General features: G+C 45.7%; 1 protein-coding gene across 1 annotated transcript in view; it reads right to left on the bottom strand.

Moving 5' to 3' along the window:
• Positions 1–25,156, bottom strand: part of TMEM59L (transmembrane protein 59 like) — a 163,831-nt gene that overhangs the window by 27,478 nt on the left and 111,197 nt on the right. Inside the window, exons 6-7 of the mRNA XM_086947026.1 lie at positions 22,362–22,473; positions 10,711–10,828 (exon numbers count right to left, since the gene is read on the bottom strand). Of these exons, the coding sequence (XP_086803152.1) occupies positions 10,711–10,828; positions 22,362–22,473 (230 nt within the window). The remainder of the gene's footprint in view (positions 1–10,710; positions 10,829–22,361; positions 22,474–25,156) is intronic.

Genomic DNA, 25,156 nt, shown 5'->3' with positions numbered 1-25,156 from the left:
ACTTCTTGTAAGGGTCCTCTGAGAAGAGCTGCAACTTCCCACAAGAAGCACATGGACGAAAAAGATTTCTTACTTTAAGACATCCTAAAAGCTGTAGAAATCCAAGAAGAAGCAGAAAAACTGAGCAGAGCTCAGGGAGACCCCCACACACACAACATGCGGTAGAAAGTCTGAGGGCCTGAGCCTCTGAGAAGGTTCTAGAGGGTGCTTGCGCCTGAATGGCTGTAGTTTGGACTAGCATACCAACATGGATATGCTATTGAAGTGCTTTTTTCTTCTAATGTCATTCTATGTGTTAATGCTAACCTTGGTACTTATGAGTATTTATGGTTTTAGGATGTATGTAATTATGTTCTTATGTACATATATGATTGGTTTTATTGCCATTTTATTTACCGTGGGGCTCCCACTTCGACAACGGGGAATATTCAAGCATGTGAATCTATGAAAGACACCCCAATACTGGAGAAGCAAAGTTTTTCTTCGAACTTCTAGTAAGCATGCCTAATCTTGGAAGCGCTGCGCCACACAGAGCCATCTGTGAAGCTTTCCCAACCCATACCAAACACCACCAAAAGGAAATCACGGCCATTGGATCTAACCTAAATGCCACGGATGCCAAGATGATGGCCCACATGGTCGAGGTGCACTCCAACAGACAGGAGGTGTCCTCCCTCCACACCTGCCTGGACCCAGGAGATCGCAGATTGGGTAATATGGAGGGCTGTTATGATCGTCGGGTGTCAGGCCATCGAGTTCTTGCTTTTTAAAGTGACAGATTTGGAAGACCAGGCCAGGAGAGAGAACTTCAGGATCTGTGGGGTCCCTGCGGGGGCAGAAAGAGCGGACATGATTGGCTACCTCAAGTCATTACTGCCAGACCTGTTGCACCTCCCATTGCACAAACCCTTGGTACTACAGCGGGCATACCGGGTCTGCTCCTGCCGTACCTCGCAGCCCAACTCTCCGCAACCCATCATCGCACGTGCTCTCAGGCTTCAGTACACAAGGGCTGTCTTCTCTGCTGCCAGGTGCCACATAGCACTATTACTAAATCTCCTTCTCAGGAGTCTTCTGTGCAGCTATCAAACGCAATCAATTTCTTGCACTCCGCCCCACCTGTAACGCCACAGCATTAAATACAAACTCATGGAACCCGCGTGGATGATGTTGACAGTGCCACAAGAGCTTTTACGGATCCTGGAGATCTTGAACTGTTTATTTGACTCCAGGAGCGGCTCTACTATGGACACGGTTGCGGGGAGCGCGTCTGCTCCCACTTCCTGAGAAGACAGCCTCACCAATGGAAATCTAAGTCCAAGCTCAACCACATCCGCACCGGAGGATCACTGTGGAGGGAGTCTGATCGAGAGGGCCCCCATCAAATTGTGGAGGAGCTCCACACTGAACAAGACAAATCCTGATCACCCCTGAAGCATGGGGAGACAGTCTGCAACACCCACAGAGACTTGAGCATATCCTTTGCTCTGTGATGACTATTTCGGTCTCATGCTGTCCCTTCCTCTTCCTCCTTTACCTCTCTTTTTTGATCCATCGGTGTTGCTGTTCTCCGTGGTCTTGCAGGCCGCTATCCTGTCTCATCCCGCCGCCCCCCCGCCCCCCCTTGTGGTCCCTGCAATCTCCCCCAAGTCACCTCCCCAGATGGGAAATCAATGCCCAACACTCTCCCTTTCGGACAGTCTGCCTAAGGAGGACCCACTTGCAGTTATACGGGGGGGGCGTACTCATGCTCCTAGCCGCTCCCCGGATATAGGTTGACCTATGTCGCGGCCTACTCCACTAGCCCAGGACTACTGTACTTTCTCACCCTCAACACAACATGTGTCCCATCTTGGGAACGTCAGATGGCGCTAAATTGGGGTGGGCCCAAATCCATTGCACTTTCTTTGTTACCACACTTAGGACATCACAGACAGGGGTTCCTGGCCAGGGCAGGACTAGCTACCAGGCGTTTTGGCATACTGCCGAGCTGGGGCTGATTTCATTGATGGGGACTTGCGTGTGCTGAACGAAATTCGTTTTGCATTGTTTATTTCGAAGCACACGCAGGTTTCCATCAACAAAACTAGCCCCCACCGCAGTGACATCAGCCCCCAGCTCGGCAGCATGCCAAAACGCATGGTAGCTAGTCCGGCCCTGTTCCCGACGAATGCCACCAACGCAGCCCCGAGCCCAGCTCCAAACTTGAGACCCCTATCGTCCTAGGCCCCAATAGGGCTGATCCTACCCTTGTTAAACTCCCTCCCTGCACCCACCCGGCCTATCTGGTGCAACAGTGCGCCTCACAGCATACATCTGAGTGCCTCCCTTCCAAAGCGTAACTGCAGTGCTCTGCGAGACTGCCCTTGCCCCAGGGAACATTATACCCCTCTTGCCACTGCACCATGTTGTCTACCCCTTTTGCTCTGATCTCCGTGGATGTTACAGGCTTGTCTACATCAAATGTAATATGAGCTTGCACTACCGACACACCAAGCATGTGGACATGGAGACCCCCATGTCCCAAACCAAATCAGCCAACCTCGAGCAGGGAATATGTGGGTACGGTCCTTAGCAGCAATAGATCTGTCGTGGATAGTGGCACCACCTCTCCTTCACGTATCCGCTCTAAAAAATGAGACAGGTGGCCCTTCCTCACAAGGAAATCCTTACCCTGTACATTGCTTAAGATTTTACGGACAAGGGAGGCTGATGGTTGCTGGAAAAATTATGGATCTCAGACTTGTAGTTTGATCAATCTATGCCCCCCACAACCAGTAAATCCCATTTCTGTGCTCAACTCTCTAATCTCCTGTCCTGTGTCAGCAGGACTCGGGTGCTGGTGGGTGGTGATTGGAACCTGGCACCGGACCCAATCCTGGATAGGGTAGGCAGGGGCGATGCACACAATAGGTGGGACAGGGCACTCTTTGGGGACCTGGTGACTGATCATGCACTGGTGGCTGTATGGCGATTACTGCACCAGAGGGACCAAGAATACACATTCCTCTCCTGCCCACATGGGACCCAGTTCTGGATCGATTACTTCATGATTCATGGCCAGTTCCTACCTCCCATCATCTCTTGCGACATGCTAGAGGCAGGTGTTGCCAACCACAGCCCAGCGCTGCTTGGGCTGGACATCGGACACGATGCACCTTCCTCATCGATGGCGCACAAAAGCTTTAGTTTATCAGCAACATGAGAGAAAAACCCAACTAAGCAACCACATTCAGTCCTTCTTCTCGAACAACAAGGGCACTGTGCCCTCCCACAGAAAGCTGTGGGCAGTCTGCAAGAGGACACTCCAAGGCTCGATGATAGCGGACACTGCGGCCGCCAACCATAAGGAATGTACAGCCAGGGCCTCCTGAAGAGAGATACGCACCCTTATGGTGCAATACACAACCTCACCCTTCCATTCTCTCTTTAAACAATTGGTACGTGCCAAAATCTGAATAAACTCCTATTTCATGAAAGATCCTGAGAAGGCGCTCGTCAAACTGCAGTGACTACCATATTACCATGGAAAAAAGGCAAGCAGGCTTCTAGCCACCTAACTGAACCATAAGGAATCCCAACAAGTCAGAACAGCGTTACAGGATCAAACAGGGTCATTCCTTATACACCCATGTAACAGTGCTTCCTGGTTTTCTCCTTCTATGCCTCCCTCTATGCTGAGGAACATAGGGCCACACTAGAACAGTTGACCGCCTTCCAAGCCCCTCTACACCTGCTTTAGTTCTTTGATGAGGGCAGTGAATAATTGACGGGAGCCTTCACTAAATATAAAGTAGCCGAAGCTCTAGCGCTGTGTAAATCCCCTGGGGAAGATGGGTTCCGGGGTGAATATTACAACGGGGAAATACCTATTGGTCCCTTACCGGACAAAGGCATTCCAGGAGGCCAAAGAGGTGGGCGCGCTGGAGGTTATTTCTAATAAAGCCTCACCTTCTTTCCGAAGGCAAGTAAGGACCCCTTGAACTACGTCAGCTACCACCCAATATTGCTGCAAAACGTCCACAGGAAGAGTCTGCCCATGGTGTTGGCCACATGCTTGAGCAAGGTAATACCCCTCCTGATCCATGAATCGCAGGAGGACTTTGTCATGGGCTACAGCCTCCGAGACCACCTCGGATTGCTGTCCCACCTGCTATGGCAGACAAAGGACGACCCATCTGAATTTCTAGCGCACTCCCTGACTGCCAAGAAGGTGTCTGACCTCGTCCCCTGGCAATATCTTTTTCATGTCATGTCCCACATGGCCTGAAGAAGAGTAGTAGGTGTTCAAGGAAAAGCCCGTCCTTAAGTAGTGGGGCTAATCAGTATTTTCAGATGTCCTATATGAATGGGAAACCCTTAAACAATGGAGTTGTGGGCCACAGGGAGAGACAAGGACAGAGCTAAGTTGTTATATGATATGTTATTATAAATTCCAAAAACTAAAAGAAGTCCTTTATTCTGGAATAGTGCTTCAGGTTTCTTTATTTTGCTTGCTTGGATCCTTGATTCAATGAGATTCTTATAGTAAGAATCACAAGCTTTGTGAAAACAACCAACACGTGTTTCGCCCCTTTCTTGGCATACAGGCCTGGGGCTTTCTCAAGGTGGTAAGGAGGGAGCCAGGGCATTACGGCCTGTTTTGATATGTCCTAAGTAGTGCTGTAATATGAATGGATATCACGCGACTGGCTGGTGCTTTGTAGGGCGCAGACTTCAAGTATCATTAAAATATCTGATGCGGTCCAGAGGGTAACAGTCTGGTGCGGTCCGTGTGATGTGCAGTGTGTTTTCCCGCAGCTTTTTGAAAAACCTGCTGTAGCAGACGAAGGACAACCCATCTGAATTCCTAACGCTCTCCCTGTATGCCGAGAAGACGTTTGACTTCATCAACTGGCAGTATCTTTTCCATAATACACACAAAAGGTAACCTGATGGTTGTTTCTTTAGCTAGAATGTGACCATGGGTGTGTATAAACAAAACTAAGATAAAGGGAATTTGCTTTTTAAAGACAAGAACCCTCACTCACCTATAGGGTGACATGCTTCTTCATTGGGTTAGCTCTTGCACACAGTGCCTGCAAGGTGCACTGTGTGGGCTACAACTCTCCCTCAGGAGAGGAGTGTGAAATGTTTTTACTCCAATGTAATATGTGAGTGAGGGACAGAGTGCTAAATAATATCAAAAGTGTATTAAAACCACCTCATATACAGATTTTTTTTTTTATTGATTATCCCCAATGGATGTTGTTAAAAACAGTGTAACGATAGGGGTAAGGATGTTCCCCCATCTGACTAGGTCAACACGTTATGTTATGTTAAAGGGGTACTTTTATAGCGCACGGCTACTCCGAAGAGTGTCTCGGCGCTGAAAGAACCTCACGAACCCAGGGTAGAAGGTGAAACCGGAGGGAGAGCATAGCTCAGAGTGGAATGAGTTATTGCGTGAAAAGCAGGGTCTTCAGATCCTTCCTGAATGCCAGCAGATTGGAGTTGGATCTGAGTGACAGAGGAAGGGCGTTCCATAGCCGGGGGGCCAGATGTTTAAAAGAATGCCCCCTACTGCGTGCGCGTCGGATCACAGGGGTGACCGCTCTGGCCTGGGTGGAAGAACGCAGGGATCTAGAAGGAAAATAGAAGCTGATCCGTTTCCGAAGATAACAGGCACCTGTGCCATGAAGGGCTTTAAAGGCAATGGTCAGGGCCTTGAAAGCAATTTGCTTCTTAATGGGCAACCAGTGAAGGGTTCTAAGAAGTTCACTGGCCCTGGCTCTCCTAGTGAGGCCAAAAATGGCCCGGGACGCAGAGTTCTGCACAACCTGGAGACGCGCAAGGAGGAAGTTCGGAAGGCCTAGGTACAGTACGTTGGAATAGTCCAGGCGAGAGCCTATCAAGGCCTGTACCGTAATCTTTCTATGCTCTAAGGATAAGAGCAGCAGGAACTTCCTCAACATCTTCAGGATAGCGAAACATCTGCCGGTCAGACCAGACACCTGTGCCCTGAAAGAGAGGCTGTTGTCAATCTGGATACCCAGATTTTTAGCAGTCCCTGAATCGCTGGCAGGAGGGAACATGGCCGTAGGCCACCATTCCTTCCATCTGGGGTCCACGGGGCAGCCGAAGAAAAGCACTTCAGACTTGTCGGAGTTGCACTTGAGGCTGCTGCGACTGAACCAATCAAACACAGCCCCAAGGCAACCCCAGATAGAGGCCCCATCGAAATCACGACCCCTGTCGCAGGTGAACAGGAGTTGTGTGTCGTCCGCATACAACACGATCTGGGCCCCGAAATCTTCCGCCAGTGCCGCCAGAGTGGTCAAATAGAAGTTGAAGAGCGAAGGGCTCGAAATTGAGCCCTGCGGATCTCCGACCTCCAAAGGCGGCAGAAAAAGGGGGGGCCCAGACCGTTTGCAGGCGATTCGAGAGGAACGACCTAAACGATCGAAACACCGTCCCCCTCAGACCAACCTCGCAGAGTCTAGAAAGGAGGTGGTCATGGGGGACGGTGTCGAAAGCCGCTGAGAGGTCAAGCATCACCAACATGGCTTTGCCTCCACTGTCCAGGGTTTCCCTAATGGCCTCTGTGACCTCGAGCAAAGCTGTTTCAGTGCTCAGGTTGGAGCGGAAGCCGGACTGCGATTTATGAAGTATGTCATTCGTCTCGAGAAAATGGGACAGGGTGGTATGAACATGTTTCTCGACGACTTTCACAAGTGCTGGCAAAAGGGAAATTTGTCTGTAATTGGCATGGGATTCAGGGTTCAGGTTCGTTTTCTTGAGCAATGGCAGAATGAGTGCCTGTTTCCAAGGCTGAGGGACGTCACCCGTACTGAGAGAGAGATTAAGTATCGGGTTGATAAGATGGTTCAGAGTAGGGGCCATTTGCGCGAGGAATTTAGCAGGACACGGGTCTAGCGGGGAGCCAGATTTCAGTTTGGAGAGGAGATCTAAGGAGGCCTGTAAGGTCAAGGAAGGAAAGTTCCAAAGGGCCGGGCCCCCAGAAGTCGGGCACGGATAAGGGGACCGTGAATTAAGAATGGTTGACGTGTTAGTAGTCCCGAAGGAGGCCTGGATAGTCCAAATTTTGCTGGCAAAAAAGTCAGCAAGTTTGGCAATCCAGGACTCCGAATGCGTGGATCTAGGGATGCACCACGGAGGGGAAATAAAGTCATTGACTATCCTGAAAATTTCTTTACAGGAGCTGGAAGCATCATCAATCCTACTAGCCAAATAGGACTTTTTACCAGCTGTGATATCGTGATGATAGTCTCTAATCATGGCCCTATAGGTTTCCTTTGAACTGGCATCATAGTGCTTACGCCATTCCCTTTCGGCTTTTTTACATTGCCGTCGCTTGTCGGCAAGTGCCGGCGAAAACCAAGGGGCGGATGTTTTCACAGATAGTGTCCTAGGGAGCAGGGGAAGGGGCTAGGTCGGCAAGCCGTTGAGTCAGCCATCCCTGCAGGAGCTCAAGATCCATTTCCAGAGTACCTGTCAGCAGGCATGGGTAGGTGTCTAAAGCCTGCGACAGCATAGTCGAGGAGACCCGATGAAAAGCTCTGGAAGGATGCGCTTCACGCCACTGTCCATTACAGACGCTCTTCGCTTTAAGAGGGATCTCAAAGTCCGCTAAAAAGTGGTCAGACCACAAAACGGGAGCGAGAGAGGCCAGGACGGCAGGGAAAAAATTTGGTCCAATGTATGACCTTTACAGTGTGTGGGGGACCGAAGATGCGGAATAAGCCCCAAGGATGATGTAATGTCATTGAGCTTTATGCGGTCAGGGTCATCCACACTGTCCATGTGAATATTAAAATCACCTAAGAGCAGACAGTGAATAGATCTGAGGCATAGCGTGGAAATGGCTGAGTGGAGTTCTTCAAAAAAGGTGCCTATAGAGCAAAAGCCCTATACATGTTTGCTGGGGTGAAAAGGAGAGGGAGAAGGCAAGAACTTCACACCCAGTAATATTGTCCAAGGGAAGAATAGAGCATGTAATACGCCTGTCGACAACCAGGGCGACACCGCCTCCCTTGCCGCTGGCTCTGTCCTTTCCGAAGATAACGTGGCTTGGGGGGATGGCAGTGGCGATATCGGGTCCTGCACCCTCACCAAGCCAGGTCTCTGTAAAGAGTCCGCTTTAGAGTCCGTCAAAAGATTATAAACATCTAGTGCGTGCTTTCCCAAAGACCTGGTGTTGAGTAGTAAACACCTACTGCTATTAGGAGGAGGACTGAGGGAAGAGACAAGTCCCTGGCCAGGTAGCCAGCCACAGGCCGAACATCTGTTATTAGTTCAGGGAGGTTTGGGGAAAACCCTAATACAGGTGTTATTAGACTGCTTAAGGGAGAGCAGCTCATCCCGTGTGTATTTTAACATCCTAACCTCCTCAGCCCAGCCGCGCACGACCGCCTTCGGGACGCTGACGGGCGCAGACGGGCTTTCCTTTGGCGCTCCTTAGGCGACTCTGCTGCGCGCGTCCACTGCGCTGAGTGCACCTAGTTTTAATGCGTCGCTGGCCGTCCGGCGAGAGTCAGCACCACTAGACTGACGCCCGCGAGCCTGCCTACCCCCAAGATGGCTGCCAAAGAAATGCGCGCCTGCAGGTCCCCGAGTATCTCCCAGCACCTCGATGTACCGGCTGGAAGGGAAGGGACACTACGGGCAGAGCAGCGCAGCACAAACAAGGATGAAAGAGAGGTAGGAGATATATAAAGTGCTGAGAGGCCTAATGTCACCCGGCTTTCCGCCTCAGGTGCCTGAGAAGAGAAAAAAGTGCAAAGTGCAAATAGCAGCTGCGGAACAGAAAGCTCGTAATCAGCTTTTAAAATACATGCAGTATATCAGATACCAACAGGTTAAAATATCGAGTTTAAAATGAATGTTTAAAATCGCTTGTAGTCAGCGCAATAGTTATCACTCGCCCACACCTGGCTTCCGCCTCAGGTAAATGAAACATGTTTCTGCCAGGTGACCAGGGGTTCGTGGCATTCTTCAGAACCACTGTCTTGTCACTCTGCTAACATTTGTAAAAAACAACAAAACATACTTAATTATATGGGTGTCTTCAAGACCAACTTCAGTCTGGTCTGTTTTCTGCAAACACACAAAACATTCATGTATTATTCTCATATTCACAATCATACCCAAATGGCTAATACCAGGGTGCAAGTGTAAAAGTGCCAAACCACCTCACACGTGACATGACGCACACTAATAAATCAATACTATCACCAGTTGCAGACTGGCTGTATGCCTCTACCTTTAACCGGTCCTCTATCTATTAATGGGAACCTTAAAGGCAAAATCAAGGTTGTGAGATTAGCCATTATTTACATTAACACATCACTGGTCATTAAAAACATTCTCAAAAGAAAACTCCATCATGGTATAGTACACATATCTCTCTCTCTCTCCGTGTTTTAGGTCCTTAGTACCTCACATGTTGGACTATTCCAATATCATCATCTCTCTGAACACAGCTCTATGTATAGCTATATATCGCTTTTGGCAGACTTTACTAAAGTGGTAACCAAAACATGGTTTATCTATTAATCACACTCCACCCTATAGAAGTTTTCATGTGAAAACAAGGGGAGTGCCTCGTGTTACCCTTCATACAATCCACCACTGTTCAAATTAATGATGGGAGAAGAACCATATGTTCACTAAATGGGTCTTAGATCCCCCATTTAAATGTCTCAGATTCCATAAAACGTTGATCCATATTATAAGATCACCGGAACTATTATCATACCCTCCAAGAAAACATACATATATTTCACTCAAAAAAACAGCAATATAAACTGTACCACGCCTACCAAACGATATGAGATCTCGCTCGTATATAGCTAAAGAAACCATCGGGTTACCTTTTGTGTGTATTATAGAAGTGGAGTGGTACCACGGATGGTTGTAATGCCTCTGATAGAGACCTTGTTGGGATATAATAGTATTTTTTCCATGTCATATCCCACATGGCCTGGGAGGCAACTTTATTCTCAAGGTATGCCTCCTCTATGGTAGAGGTCTCTTGCTCTGGACTCCCGTCAGGTCCATGCCAAGACGAACAGGGCACCTGTCAGGGATGCCCCCTATAGCCCCTCCTGTTCTTCAATGCTCTGGAGCCAATAGAGGCTGCGATCCGGCGATTGCCGGCAGGGTCATATTTCCCTATTGTTGTGTTGGAGAAGTCTAGGCACTTCTTTATGCAGAGGACATCCTGCTTCTTCTGTCCACCCTCGAGCCTCTACCGCAACTGCAATGTCGCTCCAATATTACAGGGGGTCCTGGAACGCAAGAGGACTGAGCTCTTTGGACCAAACGTATGATGGCAATCTACTCAAGTCTTTTCCAGTGCTCCAAATGGAATTCGGACTGCAATGCTTCAACTTTGAGAACTTCAAGAACGGAATCAAGAGAAGAGCACATTTATGAAAGGTTCATATTCCTCAAGGATTAGCTGTGCGACTAAGTGCTGAGGCATGCGTTTGTGATTACTGGCTGGGTTACTGTGTGGCTGAAATGAGAAACTCTTGTAATAAGGCATGGGAGAAACACAAAACCGCAACATTAACAAGAAAGGTAGAAGACCTATAGTGATCTGCATATTTAGCTTACAGCAGAATGATGATCAGGCTCGATGGGCCTAGTGAACAAGATGTACGTTTAAAATGCTTTATGGAACTAGACTGGTATAGAGTGCAGTACCTGCGTCTTTACATGTTGATCAGGGGCGGTCACCAAGCTGGCACAGCCTAGCCACAACATTACCATAATCGAGAGAAAAAGACAGGCGGCCAAAATCCAACGAGGCAGTCCAGAACGCCTGTAATAGAGTACAAAAACGAAACTTACAACTGGTGTAGTAAAAAAAAAAACATTCACTGCAATTTAATTGTTTTTCATGGTAGGCCAACCTGGACAGTTCAAGCATTAGAACACTGAACAAGGTGGTCAAGACCTTCTAGACTATGATATTCAGTTCTGAATTCGAAAACAAAAAACTGTGTGCATCATTATTGATGTACACAGTAATTAGGCCTGTGCACATTTTGTGGTTTACAAAACATGTCATGCGTCAGCAAGAAGGCTATCTAGCTTGGTTAATAAGGAATGAGCAACCCGTTTATCTTTTTAAAAAAAATATATATATACACACACAACTTGACTGTACCCTAGGTGCAATAAAAACTCAACACCAACCCTATTCCATCTTACTCCTACAACTAGACTAATCTTTCAGAAATGGTCTGTGTTAAGAGAAACAATACATTAAATGCCAGTCTGCTGATGTTTGAAATTTATGAGGGATAAATACTTGCTCAAAACTCCACTGATCTCTCCCTCCCAGGAGCGTGGGGGGTTCACTTGTCCCAAAATGATGTGGGAAACTGTACTTTTCCTTGATAAATGTCTGAAAAGCCGCCAATTCTCCTAACATCTATCCAGACTTCTCCATATTACTCGATTTCCATGCTGGGTCTTCCATGTAAATTCGACATCACATTTTATTTGTGATAAACTTACTACAAACTTGTAAAACACTGCTATCGCTCAGATTATGCAGACCTTATAACTGTAGACAGGCTGCACCAATCTTAAAGACTTAAAGTCTTAAACAGCAATAATGACTATAACGCAAATATACGTTTTAACCACATATTTAGAAATGCAAGCATTTCGTCTGCAATCATCAATTTGACAGTTAATTAAAAAAATCACATTTTGCTATCAAATAAAGCAGAGGTCCCCAAACCGGTCCTGGAGGGATCCATGCCAGATTTTTTGGATATCCCCATTGAGATACATGTAGTAATTTTAAAAATCTGGCATGGATCCGGCCCTCCAGGACCGATTTGGAGACCCCTGAAATAAAGGGTCATCTGTCAAGAGATATCTGCCATCTTTTTTCTTAAAAATAAATATCCGTTTAGCTCCCAAACATCAATGCCCAGCTCAACAATAGAATATACAAACAGGCAATACACGGACAGACGAACCTTTTTAAGTCCATGTAACACCAGTTCATACATGGATACCCACAATATGTCACATTAATATGTTGGGCAAAGGAACATTATGAGGGAGCATCATCAGGTTGTGGATTCACACTGTAGGTCAAGAGTTCAGGGCCAGCATTATACAAGGGGTGGGCATCGTCATGCTGCATATGTCAACAATATGCACAGGCACCCCATGCTTGTGATGGCCACAGTATGCCAAGAGCTACTACGACTGTGCTAGCACCAGCAGTAGATCAAGGGTGGACACAATCATGATCACATCCGCCAATCATTCACACCACTTTGTCAAGATTAGTGTTAGACCAGGCACCATCATGCAATGGTTGCAAGCAATTTTCCAAGATCTAACTTCACAAGCCAGAGCCAACTGCACAAGAGTGGCACCTTCGTGTTCATGGATGCCCATACCAGGAATTACAGTCTTTATTATAGAGCCAGTACTACAACAGGGATGGGCACCATCACGATATGGATGCCAACAATAATAAGAATAACCACAATAATTCCAGGTCTGGGATTGCACCAAGGTTAGGCATCATTATATCTCAGATGCCAACAATACGTCAAGAATTGCCACTGTTGGGCTAGGTCCAAACATATACCTCGAGGGTGTGTGTGCATACACCAACAGAGGATATGCAAATAAGATATCAAAATAAATGCAACCCATTGAACTGGGGAGCATTTTCTCCAGTCGTCCATTGCAGATTGTCAAATCTGCCATGTTCCGATTGGCTAGCCATAACTGACACATTTCAGTTGGTGCATTTATTACCCCACAAGGTGCACTGAGCATCATGTTGGAAAATATAATTTTTTTTTAAAGGGAGGAAATATGGGCCAGATTGGACTACACTAACCCCCAGCCCATGTGAGTGGACCCCCAAAGAACACACCCGCTTAGTAAAACAAATGATTAAAATATTATTATAGAAGCATTTGAGAATGCTTTGTTGCATTCACAAACCCATAATCCTTTCAGGGTTCAGAGTACCCACATGGGCCTTAGAATCCGCAAATCTAATATAGGACTCATGAATCCTGCATTTAAAAAAAAAGTTACAGGGTATTCAGTTTGCTACTGCTGCGCGGTAGGGCGACAGCAGTCATGCTGTCTGCTGTCGCAGCAGTAACATCGTCCTGCTTTTTCCAGCTACGCAGAATCCGCAAGATCTGTAGATTTCTAACCAGAGAAGCACTCACACTAGTTATACTGGCTTTGGTCATCTCCAGGGTTGACTTTGCCAACATCCTGTATGTGGGGATTCCTGTTTATCAGCTCCAAAAACTTCAGCTTATCCAGAACCAGGCCGCCCGCCTGGTGTACCATCAACCCAAACACCAGCACGTCTCCCCTCTCCTGAAGAGCCTTCATTGGCTCCCAGTGGCTAAACGGTGCTCCTTCAAGCTCGGCTGCACCCTATTCAAATCTTTGCACAACCAGGCCCCCGAGTTCATTTCCTCCAAGCTTAAGCGTTACCTTCCTACCCGCAATTTACGTTCCTCTGCCGATAATCTTCTTTGCACTTCATCATTTCGCCGTAAAAAACACGGTGGTTTATGCTTCTCTTTTCTAGGTCCCTCCTTTTGGAACTCCCTCCCTTCTTCCTTTCGCCTTTGTCCCTTATATGAGTTGTTCCGCAAAACTCTGAAAACTCACCTTTTCAAGGCGGCCTTTGAGTAACACCTCTGCCCTGGCTAGCTATGTTTGTTATGAGCGCCAAGAAACCGTCTCGGTGTACGTGCGCGGTATACATTTTTTAACATTTAACATAACATGTGGCCAAACCACCACTGCGAACGCCTGCACTGTGATTGTTAGCAGGTGTGGCACGTATAGATAAGAGCAGTGGGTTGTGAGGCAGGGGGTGTGGCTGACAGACGACGAGGGAAACTTCAATTAAAACAAGCATTTGCAATGCAATAGGTCTCGCAGCATTAAAGTTTAAGTTACTGGCATTGTCTCTGACAATGCTTTGCATAACTTTTTTTTTTAATTTACAATTGGTGGGGCCCTCTGTAAGGTAGGCCTCAACTGCACATCAGGAGTGCATGGGCCCTGGGCCCTATGCATTCAATCAGCATTGCAGCCTTCCGATTTATTTATTTATTTTATTTATTCAAAGTTTTATATAGCGCGAACAAGATCCTTACAGATATCAGAGCGCTTCACAATGGCAGGGTTGGGGCAGTAGGAGAGAACAGTGGTAATGGGAGCAATGTAGTAGTCACTAACATGAAGGATAATAATAAAACAACATACATAAACAAATCAATATACAGTCAGGTGAACAGGTAATAAAACTGCACAAGTCATGGATCACATTATATAGGTGTTCAGGTACACCTTGGGTGTGTGGCAAGCTTATAACAGTGTTTTAGTGTAGAGAGCGCACTGAGTGAGGGCATCGGGAGGGTGAATCTGTGACCCAATGTGTCTCATATATTGGTCGGTAGGACGAAGGAGGCGAAGTAGTGTCACCATCAGGTAGAGGTATAATGCCAAAGGACAAGGTGAGCATTGATACCAGGCAATGTAGAGTCTCTGAACCACTACCTATAAGGTTCAGGAGATCTTGGCCAGAAGGATGGTTTTCACCTCTTTCTTGAAGAGTGCAGCGGAGGAGATACGCCTAGTTTCAGGCGGGAGCGCATTCCAGATCCTGGGTGCCATTCCTGAGAAGGAGCGCTTGTAGGTTTTCTCTTTCCTGAATCTACGGGGTTTCAGGAGTAGATTTTTTGAGCTTCTATTGGACCTCGAACCTCCTGATATGGACAATTTTTGAGCGAGGTAGTTGGGTGCATTGTGGTGCACGGCCGCGTGTGTCATAACTGCAATTTTTAGTTGTATTCTGGCTTCAAACGGCAGCCATTTTAGGGACTTTAAATCTGGGGAAATATGCGAATGTTTTCTTGATCCAGTAATGAGTCTTGCGGCAGCGTTCAGGGAGGCTCTTAAGGGTGCTGTTGTGGATAGCGGGAGTCCACTGAGGGTCACAATTCCGTAGTCGATTCGAGGGATGACTAACGCTTGTACAGCAGTTCGAAAGTCTTCAGTTGGAAGGAAGGGTTTGATTTTCCTCAGTGTGTTTATTTGGAAATTAGCTGCTTTTGTGGCTTTGCTGATGTGTTGCTGCATGTTGAGCTTGGCGTCCAATGTGATGCCTAGAGATTTCGCTGAGTCCACGATGGTGGGTTGGACATTAAGTGCTGTTAGGTTGTTGAGCCATGTTTGGGTGGTGGAAATTTTCGCCGGGGGTGAGATGAGAAGGAACTCAGTTTTCAGAGCATTTAGTTTGAGATGATTATCGGCTAGCCAAGATTGAGTGTTAATAAGCGTGGAGTTCAGATGTTTGATATCTTCCGGAGATTGAAGCTTTAGGTACAGTTGTGTGTCGTCGGCGTACATATGGAATTGGACATTAGAAGCTTGGAGCAAGGTGGCGAGCGGTTCCATGACGAGGTTGAACAAAGTGGGGGAGAGGGAGGATCCTTGTGGAACACCTAGATCCGCAGGCACAGGTGCAGATAGCACATTATCGATCTTGAACTTCTGAGATCGGTTGTGTAGGAAGGACGAAAACCATTTGAGAACCGTTCCCGATAGACCCATTCTAGTGCTTAGCAGTTCCAGCAGGTTCTCATGTTTGACCGTGTCAAATGCTGACGAGAGGTCAAGAAGGATGAGGAGACAGGACTCATTGCGGTCAAGAATTTGGAGGGCGTCATCAATTATGTGTGTCATAGCTGTTTCCGTGCTATGTTTCGCTCTGAATCCTGATTGATGAGAATTGAGGAGGTCAAATTGGTCAATGTGTCTTGTTAGTTGGAGTTGGACACATTTCTCCAGCAGTTTGGCCAGGGTGGGAATATTGGTGATGGGTCGGTAATTGTTTAGGTCAGTCGGATCAGCTGTAGGTTTCTTGAGTATAGGAGTGACTTGCCCCACCTTGAGGGAGTCCGGAATGAGGCCTTGTTGCAGGGAGCAGTTGATGATTTTGGTCCAGAGAGGGAGGAGCAGGGGGATGAAGTCTTTTACAGCATTAGCAGGTAGAGGGTCTGTGTGGTGGTTAGAGGGCTTCAAGGTGCAGAGCAGTTTGTGTATTGTTTCTTCCGAGTAGGTATCGAAGTACTGCCAGGAAGCCATGTTTTTAGGTTGAGTGTTAGTCATTCTTGTGTGGTTGGGGAATCGGCTTACATCCATGATGAGGTCATTTCTTATGTTGTCAGTCTTTAGCTTAAAGAAAGCAGAGAAGTCTTCACAGTGTGGGGTGTCGCTTGTTGTGCTACTTGATTGTAGGGGTTGTGCTTTTGTTTGGGTTTTGATTAGTTCGAAGAGTTTTCTTGGCCTGTTTTTTGCTTGGTCCAATTGGCGGCTGAAGAAGTCCAATTTTGTGCGCTTTATTATCCTGAAGTAGGCATTTCTCTTGTTTTTGAGCCTTTTGAGGTGCAGTGCTGAGGGGTCCGCTCTCCAAGTGCGCTCTGCCATTCGCATCGAATGCCTATCGTCATTGAGTCTGTCGTCATACCAGGGGTTGGAAGTTTTGGTGGAGACTCTCTTCAGTTGCAGTGGGGCGACTTCATTGACTAATGTATTCATAGATTCAAGGTAGTGGTCAGTCAGTGATTGAACATCGCGGCACCTGAAGGGGGAAGGAGCAGATTGCCGATGTGGGGAGGCAGAGTAGAGGCGTTGAGGTTCTTCATGTCCCTTTTCCATATTTTGGATTTGATTGGTTGAGTCGGGTTAGGTCTAACTTTTTCATTGATATAGAAGGTGATAATGTGGTGATCTGACCAGTCGCAGGGTAGAATCGTCTCCAGTTGTGTAGAATTCTCTTTGGCAATGATGAGATCAAGTATCGCGCCTTTGTCGTGTGTTGGTCTATCGCATATTTGGGTGAGGTCAAGTGCATTAAGGAAAGTTTTGAGACTGTTTACCACTGTGTCTTTCTGGTCGTTCCAGTGGAGATTGAAGTCACCCAGGTAGATTTGGGTGGTCTGCCGACCGGCATTGGAAGTGATCATGTCCATGAGTTGTTGGGTGAATATGAGATTGTCACCAGGCGGGTGATAGATGAGATGTAGAGCACAAACTTGTTTGGCCTCGCTGGTAATGTCGAGGCAGAGGAGTTCACAGGAGGAGAGGGAGGGGGAGGTGACTTTAGTAACGGAGAGGTTGCTTTTAAAGATGCATGCAATTCCCCCGCCCGTCTTGTCTGAAGACCTGTCTAACCTGATGATGTGATAGTTGGGGGGGACTAGTATGTCCATAATCGGAGTAGAGGCTTCAGTGAGCCAAGTTTCTGTTAGAATGGCTAGGTCCAGATCCCTATCTGAGACGAGATCTGCGATGTCGGAGGAGTGTCTCTGGTGGCACATTTCAGTGCATATTCGAGTATATGAGCCGTGCAGTGCTCTAGGTCTGTGAGGGTGTCTGTTAGCAACAGCTAACCACTCACAAACAATGTTTATATAACAATTGTAAATTTAAAAAAAAGTTATGCAAAGCATTGTCAGAGACAATGCCAGTAACTCAAACTTTAATGCTGCGAGACCTATTGCATTGCAAATGCTTGTTTTGGTAGTATCTGAGACCAAGTATTAGTAAGGGAACCAACTGGAACTCAACCTGCTCCAGTACTCCCAAACCAAATAGGTCTCTAGAAGCAAGCATATTTTGGTTCAGATTTCCGTCTGCAACCTTAAGGATTGCTCCTTTATTAGCAACAGCATTGAGCCCCTATGTGAGTGGGGTAAATGTACATCATCACAGAGGACTGAGCATGTGTAGTCTTTCTTGGACGTATTGCTTCACCATTCTACATTTTGCAGTAGTGTTACTTGGCACCCAAGTCTTGGTGGAATAGCCTTACCGTCCTGGGCCATATATGGACAGTGTAAGAGTAAAACACTCAAGAGACCAGATTTCATCCACATATTTCCCACTCTTCAATTTCTCTGCTCAGTCACCTACTACTCACAGCTGGTGTGTGACCATTTAACCTTAAGGATGTCCTCATTTTCCATCCGGGTCAGTGTGCATACTGACTGTCTCTCAGGCAGAAGAATTCAGCCACTATAGATAGTCTGTCTGCTCTTAGCTGCAGTGGTCTTTCACAAGGGCCCGCCCCTGCTTTACCACATGCAGGGGTCTCAAAGGACATTTCTTCCCCGGTCATGAGAAACACAGTCAGAAGGTAACCCTATGGTAGAAGGCAGCGTACTAGTGACATATATGACTACAGTGCAAACAACACTGCTTCCCAGGCATGAACCTGGACGAGACAAATGTCCAGATAAAGGTACATCAGCACTAATAGCAAAGGTAGATGTGTGTCTCCTTTATTTCCGCAACTCTAATCACTTTTGTGAGGTGTCATTATGAGGCTAAAAGACAGAATGTTGACTTAAAATGTCTGCCTTCCATGATAAAGTGAAGTTACAGTAAACCAGGATTAAAACCCCATATTCCATTCTTCTCCAGCACTTCTTCAACGGAATATACTTTAGGTTATTTCAAGGCCTGTCTATTCCTGAATTTAGTAGTTGAGGCAAAGCAGAACAAAAACTCCTGAAATTAAGCTTTAATCGCTTTTTCTTTATTAGTAGGAAGGCCCACCGGACAAGGATCAGCTCTTCACATAAAATATATTAAGTATTTAGGATATGGACATAGCATTCCCAGAGTTACACCGGATGTTGTTCCCAAAGCTTAGGCCACTGTATTTTGTTTAGCCAGCTCTCTACAAGTTAAAGGTTTTGTGTCCCTGGCATTCTCCCAAAAACATGATGCCTACAAAACTTAAGACATAAATCACTAGGCATCAATCTATAAAACTGCACAAAATAAAAGGGCTCAGAAGTAGCCAAAATACCTAGATCTGCATGTACTTCTAAATTTCTGGGTTTTAGGCATTTTGCCACCAAGCAATTTATTTTCGTTCTGCAACCTGTCCAAAATTAAAATGTTTATGCCCTTGTAAACTATTACAACCACAGCTAAGAGGCGTCCATCCTCTTAATTATCAGTCAGCAATGACAAGACCATACTCAAAAGTAATACTGGTATTTTGTGAGTTACTGGCTGTGTATCTGGATGTTAGTGCCAGTGACTACAACACAAAAAGACTTGATAGCCATGAAGTCTCTTCTGTTGGACTCTTAGAATGGTTGTGAATGCATTAGTTATGAACCGGTCACTGGCTGCAGGAACGACTAGTGGTTGAACAGTGAACGTGCAGAAAGGTTCAACTTGCATAGGCCACTTCTTCTGTCAAGGTGTATGTCAAATCACAGTTAAAAAAACGGTTTCTTCCATGTGTCAGCGATCAGGACCTTGAAAGCCTCAATTAAGGTATGAAAGGGTTTCTTACACCAAGGACCCTAACGTAAAAATGTTATAACTTTGTCAAGGATGTTCATAGATGGTCCTATCTGGAATGTAGAAGATGCACTCCGCAGGACAAAAAACTATGAATGGTTGTCATATGAAGATGTAAGCACTATCTAATTTCTCATACTACCTGGATCAGTCCTGAAGTACTTGCTGGATGAAATCCCTGCTAAGATACATTCACCTCATCACTTTCTTCCCCTCTCCTCTCTCTGTTGTGCAGTGTAGAGGTATTTAGTTTTTTTTAAAGGACACACTCTTATCAAAATTATGCTTAGAGGCAGAGGAGTTATCTCTAGGATAAGGCACAAACTTTGGACTTGACTTAGGCTTGTACATTTAAGACGACGGTCAAAAGTGTCAGAAACAGGATATTTTAAGTCCACAAAAAGCACCACAAGATGCCGCCTCAAGGCTGCAGCTCTGTTGCCCCGTAACAGTTTTCACTATTAAGCCTGAGGCTCAGACTAGAGCCAGTCAGTGGAAAGCCTCTGCAACTGCCTCTGCAGAACTCGGATGACCCAGTGCTTCAGCCTTAAACCCACAGAAGACTTTCATTTGAGCCACTGTGGAAAAGGATAATTCTCAGAAAGACCCAAAGGGTCCCACTAAGGGTGAAGAATTCAGACTGGACCTGATACTCCCAAGTACATGCACCAAGTGCTGCAGTTTAAAGTTATTCACCAAATTGCTCCAAGACAGGCTCGGTCTTTCCCATAGTGTGTATGAAAGGAGAACCCATTGTCCTAATCTAGTCAAAGGAATCGCTATGCATACAAGGCCGCAATTCAATACATGTCCAAGACTTCTTGTTATGATTACTTGCCACCGCCTTCTCCATCCCGACCCCCTCCTCAACCAGGTTTTCTAAGGAGGGATTGCAATGGTCTGCCCACTGGGGACGAACTAAGTGCTATTACATTTCTCTCTCAATTGCATCTCATCTTCAATGTCTTGCTGAGGAGACTATCACACACTTGACCGATACTCAAGCACCACATAAAGCAGTTATTAGCGTTAGTTTTAAAAATCACCTTTTGAGTGGAGATACTTGGGGCGGGAACGGAGAAGGTGTTCTCAATTTTTTCTTAATACTCGCGGGTCATGTAACGTGCTCCAGTTTCTGGGCAGTGGAAGTGTGCGCGCAAAACGAAACCTATTGTGGGGCGGGACTTCTGTTTTGTGAAGCCCGCGCCCACGGAGTGCCTGAAGGAGCACCGAGGGAGAGCTCCGCGGTCGGAGGCTGCACAAGTCCGGAGTGCCGGGGAGGGGGGGTTGCCTGTATGTGTGCATGTGTGTGTGTCTGTGTGTGTCTGTGTTTGCGAAGGCGGAGGGGGAGGGATGTCTCTCCGTGCGTGTATGTGTGCTTGTGTATGTGTGTGCGCATGCGTGCAGGGGGAAGTGTGCCTGTGTATGTTTGTTGCACTTCCCAGAAGACAGCCACGGCGAGCGCGTTCGCGCGCGCGTGGCCTGCGCTGATCGCCTTTTGAGAGATGCGCGCGGCCAGGTGCGGTCTCCTGGGAAGCAGAGTCAGTAACAATAGATCTCGGCGAGTACAGCGCTTACGCGCTGTATTGCTACGAGACCTAAAAATGAAAACCACTTACCTTGTGCTCGCCGAATCAGCAATGCGGCGAGTGCAAGGCAAGTGTTTTTTTTTTTCCTTCAATCCTCACCGCCCCGCCTCCCCGCTCTTACCTGCAGGGGCAGCGCCTGATTGCTGGCTACCATTGGAGAGCTGGGAGGAGGGGCTTGCCTAACCAGGGGCCAGGCCCTGCACTCAACTTCTCTACACACAGGGGTTAAGCAACCTGCACGGGGTTGGGTTGGGTGTAGGGGCATTTTTTATGTGGTAAACAATGAAAAGAATAACAAAATCTACGGACGAAGGCAAAGGTTCAAGTCAAGTTAGAAAAGCCTCAACATATAATTAAAAACTCAGAAAATAACCTAAAGTAAGATTTAAAGTGCATATACATTATGAATTACACCCTAAATCAGCAAGGTATGGTTAGAACCACATGCATAAGACCATCATTTGCACATCAAATGCAACGTCTATGTCCTCACAGTATTTATATTTTAAAAAATAACACCTAAAATGTAATAACACTCCATACATAGTCACTTTTGTCAAAGTGTTATGGGTAAAGTGATATGCAATATAATCAGAAAGATGATTTAAACTAATTGTAATTGAAATCACTTTCATGAAGGGCATTACATTTGGTGTGTGTGTTACGGTTCGCTTGAAAGGAAGATAAACCATAAAATAACATAACTAATGAAGTCTCTAGGTGAGACTATAAAGCGAGTGGTTTAGAAAAAAAGCCAAATTTTGGAAAAATCAATAATTATGCAAATACACATGAATCCATCAAGGAGGACAAACAAAATGTATTTGAGACCTCCAGTTTAACGTTTTTACTGATTGTGTATAGAAATACAGGCAGAAAAATAATTCTTGCCTGTCTGAATGTTATTTTTTAAAACAGTAAAAATTCAGAGCACTTTCGTGAGCTCCTCTAGAAGCCGTCAGAGATGATTACCAGGCCAACGCTGGAAATGCTGATAACATAGCAACTTAAAAATATAAAAAGATAACATTTCATAAATTGCACATGCCAGTCCTACAATGCTAATGTGTTTAGGTGAGTACAACGTTACATACAGATATATACATGTACATTTATAATTTAAATAAACGCAGAAATAGGCTAGTTTCAGCTCGATTTCTATGGGACGAAACGAATACGGATAATACTAAAGAAATGAAAAAAATAAGTCTCAGACGGAAACGTCAAAAAGATAATCACCACAAAATGTGAGCCCTAGGCCAATTTAAAAACCTTCAAACATAATTAAGGGTTCCAAGTATTCGAGCTAAAGTAACAATCCCCTTAGAATCGGTCCCTTCTTGCAGTTATAGGCATACATACTTCGACATGCATCCCAAAAAGTCATGCTCTTGTTGGGAACTTTCTAAATGCTGTGGCTTGTGTTTCGTTTTGGTGTCTTTTGATGACGTTTTTTCCAGCTTCTGGGGTACACCTGAAAGAAATAAAAAAAAAAACAAAGTTCAATACCAAGAAAAAACGGAAAATAATGTCCTGGCCATCAAGAAAGTTAATAGCGTTTATGATCCTGCTCTAGATCGCAAAAAGGGAAGGGGGAGTCCACAGCCTTGAACAGATGCTAGGCTGATGTAGCCTATTACTTTTCGGAGTTTGAAAGTAAAATGAGGAGTGACAGATTTATATATGGGTAACAGAATCACTTTGATGTTTTTCACAGAGGGGTTCTGAGTGACATCAAATAGACAATAAGGGCGATGCTCGAGCTGTTTATGTTGTCATTCAAAACACAAAGGTGAAAAATATGCCTATAATTTAATCCCAAAGCATATACCCTTGCTTACAACAGCTACACAGGTGTAGAAGATTTATATGGGATCCATACAGAACATAACCTCCCTTACCTCAGCGTCAACCCTGTGATATGGGATACCTGCCAAGACACCCCCACCCAAAAGGCCATTCATCGCTTATCCCCCCCCTCCCCCAAAAAGAGAAGAAAGTGTACCTAATCTCCTGCCACTCATGCCCAACTCAGTTTGTGAATTCTCCTCAGCACTCACTAGAAAATAAATACCTTTCCTCCCACCAACCACCATCTGTGCCTTCACCCTCTCTCCCTGCCTTAAAGCTGCCCTCTCCACAGACAGAGCTGATGCCCCACTGTCAGAGCTCTGTGAGAGCCACTCATCAGTGCAGCACGCTTTTCTCCTGTATGCATGGGTTAGAAGAGGCCTGTACAGACAGAGAACTTGCCCATGTTTTCTCCTGTAAAAGGTCTGGAAGATGTAGAAGAAGGCTGAGGAGAACCCTAGCCTCCATTCTGCCACCTAGTTTGAGCCTCCGCAAGCCAGGTGGAGGTGAGGGAATAAAGGGAAAGCAAGCACCATCACTGCTGACATAAGAACAGTTACCACTAGTGTTACACCAAAGCAGTGATAACCACATCTTGAACCAGTCATTCATTCTAACAGATCTCAAAAAACGCCATCCATAACACCAGAGTTAGTTCTCTAAGAACTGGGCAACATAGCATTCTGTAAAATGTACAATAATGGTCAAACATGAGTAAAGCTCAGGTCCATAGCAATCCGGCAAATATACCCCTGTAGTAGAACAAGCTTTATATTGGCAAGGAATATATGAGATGATCGCAACATGTCTGCCGACACTAGAATATTCTTGGTGTGCAATACTGGGATTTAATCAATGTGGTATGTAGCGTGAGAAGACTCAACCAAAGTTCTACTTTTACAGTCTTGGGGATAAACGCATCTTTCTTTTGTAGCACCTGCTTTTCAGGATTTCTGGAACAAGGAGTCCATGATGAAATTAGTTTGCACTGGACAAGTGCAATGATGAACCACGTCATGCAGAGCTAAAACAAATGGCCACATTTGCTAAGTGACAGCTAGCAACACGCCATTGGGCATACCAGACACCACATTATATAGCCACTCTGTTCCCGAAACAGCCATACATACTACCCACAATATAATGGGAGAATACAGCTGCAAAGGTGCAAAGTTCAAGGATGGCAGGCTGAAGTGCAACATTTTTCCCTGGACTCTGGAAAGCAAGAGCTTCATGTATGCCTTCGGTGGCATTTGGAGGGGATTCAGGAAACATTAACCACCTACCTGTAGCAGGCAGACATTAGAAGGTCCTCTCATCAGGGAGGCAGAGGAAAACACCAATATATTTCATTTTTGAAAAGCCAATTTTTAAGAAGTAAAAAAACATGCTTTTCTTTCAAATGTAGAGAAAATTATTGAATATTCTCCAATATAGCGTGTACTAGGGTGTCAAACGCTTTGCTTTTAAAATTGGATTTTCAAAACTGAAAAGAGTGCATTATAAACCACCACTGTTGAGGGCAATCTAAACCAATAAGAATCCTCCATGTGCTTGCATGAAAGTGACATTTTGTTTATTAGGCCTTTTCAGATATACAAATCTTAGTCAGTGTCGTACATTATCCAAGCGGTACTTGAAGGAAAGTTGTACAATAATCACACCCCTTTGTACTTTGCAGGGTAAACAATCCCTCCCTGGTTCTGACACTTTCTTTCTGATTTCTTCCTCGGAGTGGAGACAGGGGTTCACTGTGGGAGAATATTTTGCAATTATCTTTGTCTGCAGTTTCGCTTTAATGAAAATTGTCCATATGACTGAAGTAATCTAGGTTGGTAGGGGTTTCAAATAACAGGAAGCAGACAAAAGAAAGCTGAAGGCTAGCCCCTGAGAAGGATTAAAAGGCACTTCCAGGCATCCAAGAGTTAATTGCTGCACTGTCTTTTGCTTTACACAACTTTACATTTGCACCTGCAGGCTTGCTGCACAAATAACAATTATTTTGTGTTACAGAAAAGGTAAAAAATAAAAATAAAAATAAACTTTATGTAGGTCACAATAAAAAAAAATCTACATTCAGTGGCTAACATAATACTTCTTGGCAATGGCAAACTGGGCTCAGCAACAAAATTTAAAGGTGAGCGAGCTGGGTGTTAGGAGACAAGACAGTTGACCATTACGGCTTCCATCTTAAGTCATAAGTACAATCTTCATTGGAGTGAAACTGCAAACTTATGTCACAAGTACATTCTTCTCCAGCATATATTATACAGCAGAGGTCTCCCAACTATAGGACCAGCTTACTT

This window comes from Lissotriton vulgaris, chromosome 12, assembly GCF_964263255.1.
Source record: "Lissotriton vulgaris chromosome 12, aLisVul1.2, whole genome shotgun sequence".
Lineage (NCBI taxonomy): Eukaryota > Metazoa > Chordata > Amphibia > Caudata > Salamandridae > Lissotriton > Lissotriton vulgaris.
This window is presented reverse-complemented; position numbering and strand designations above follow the sequence as displayed.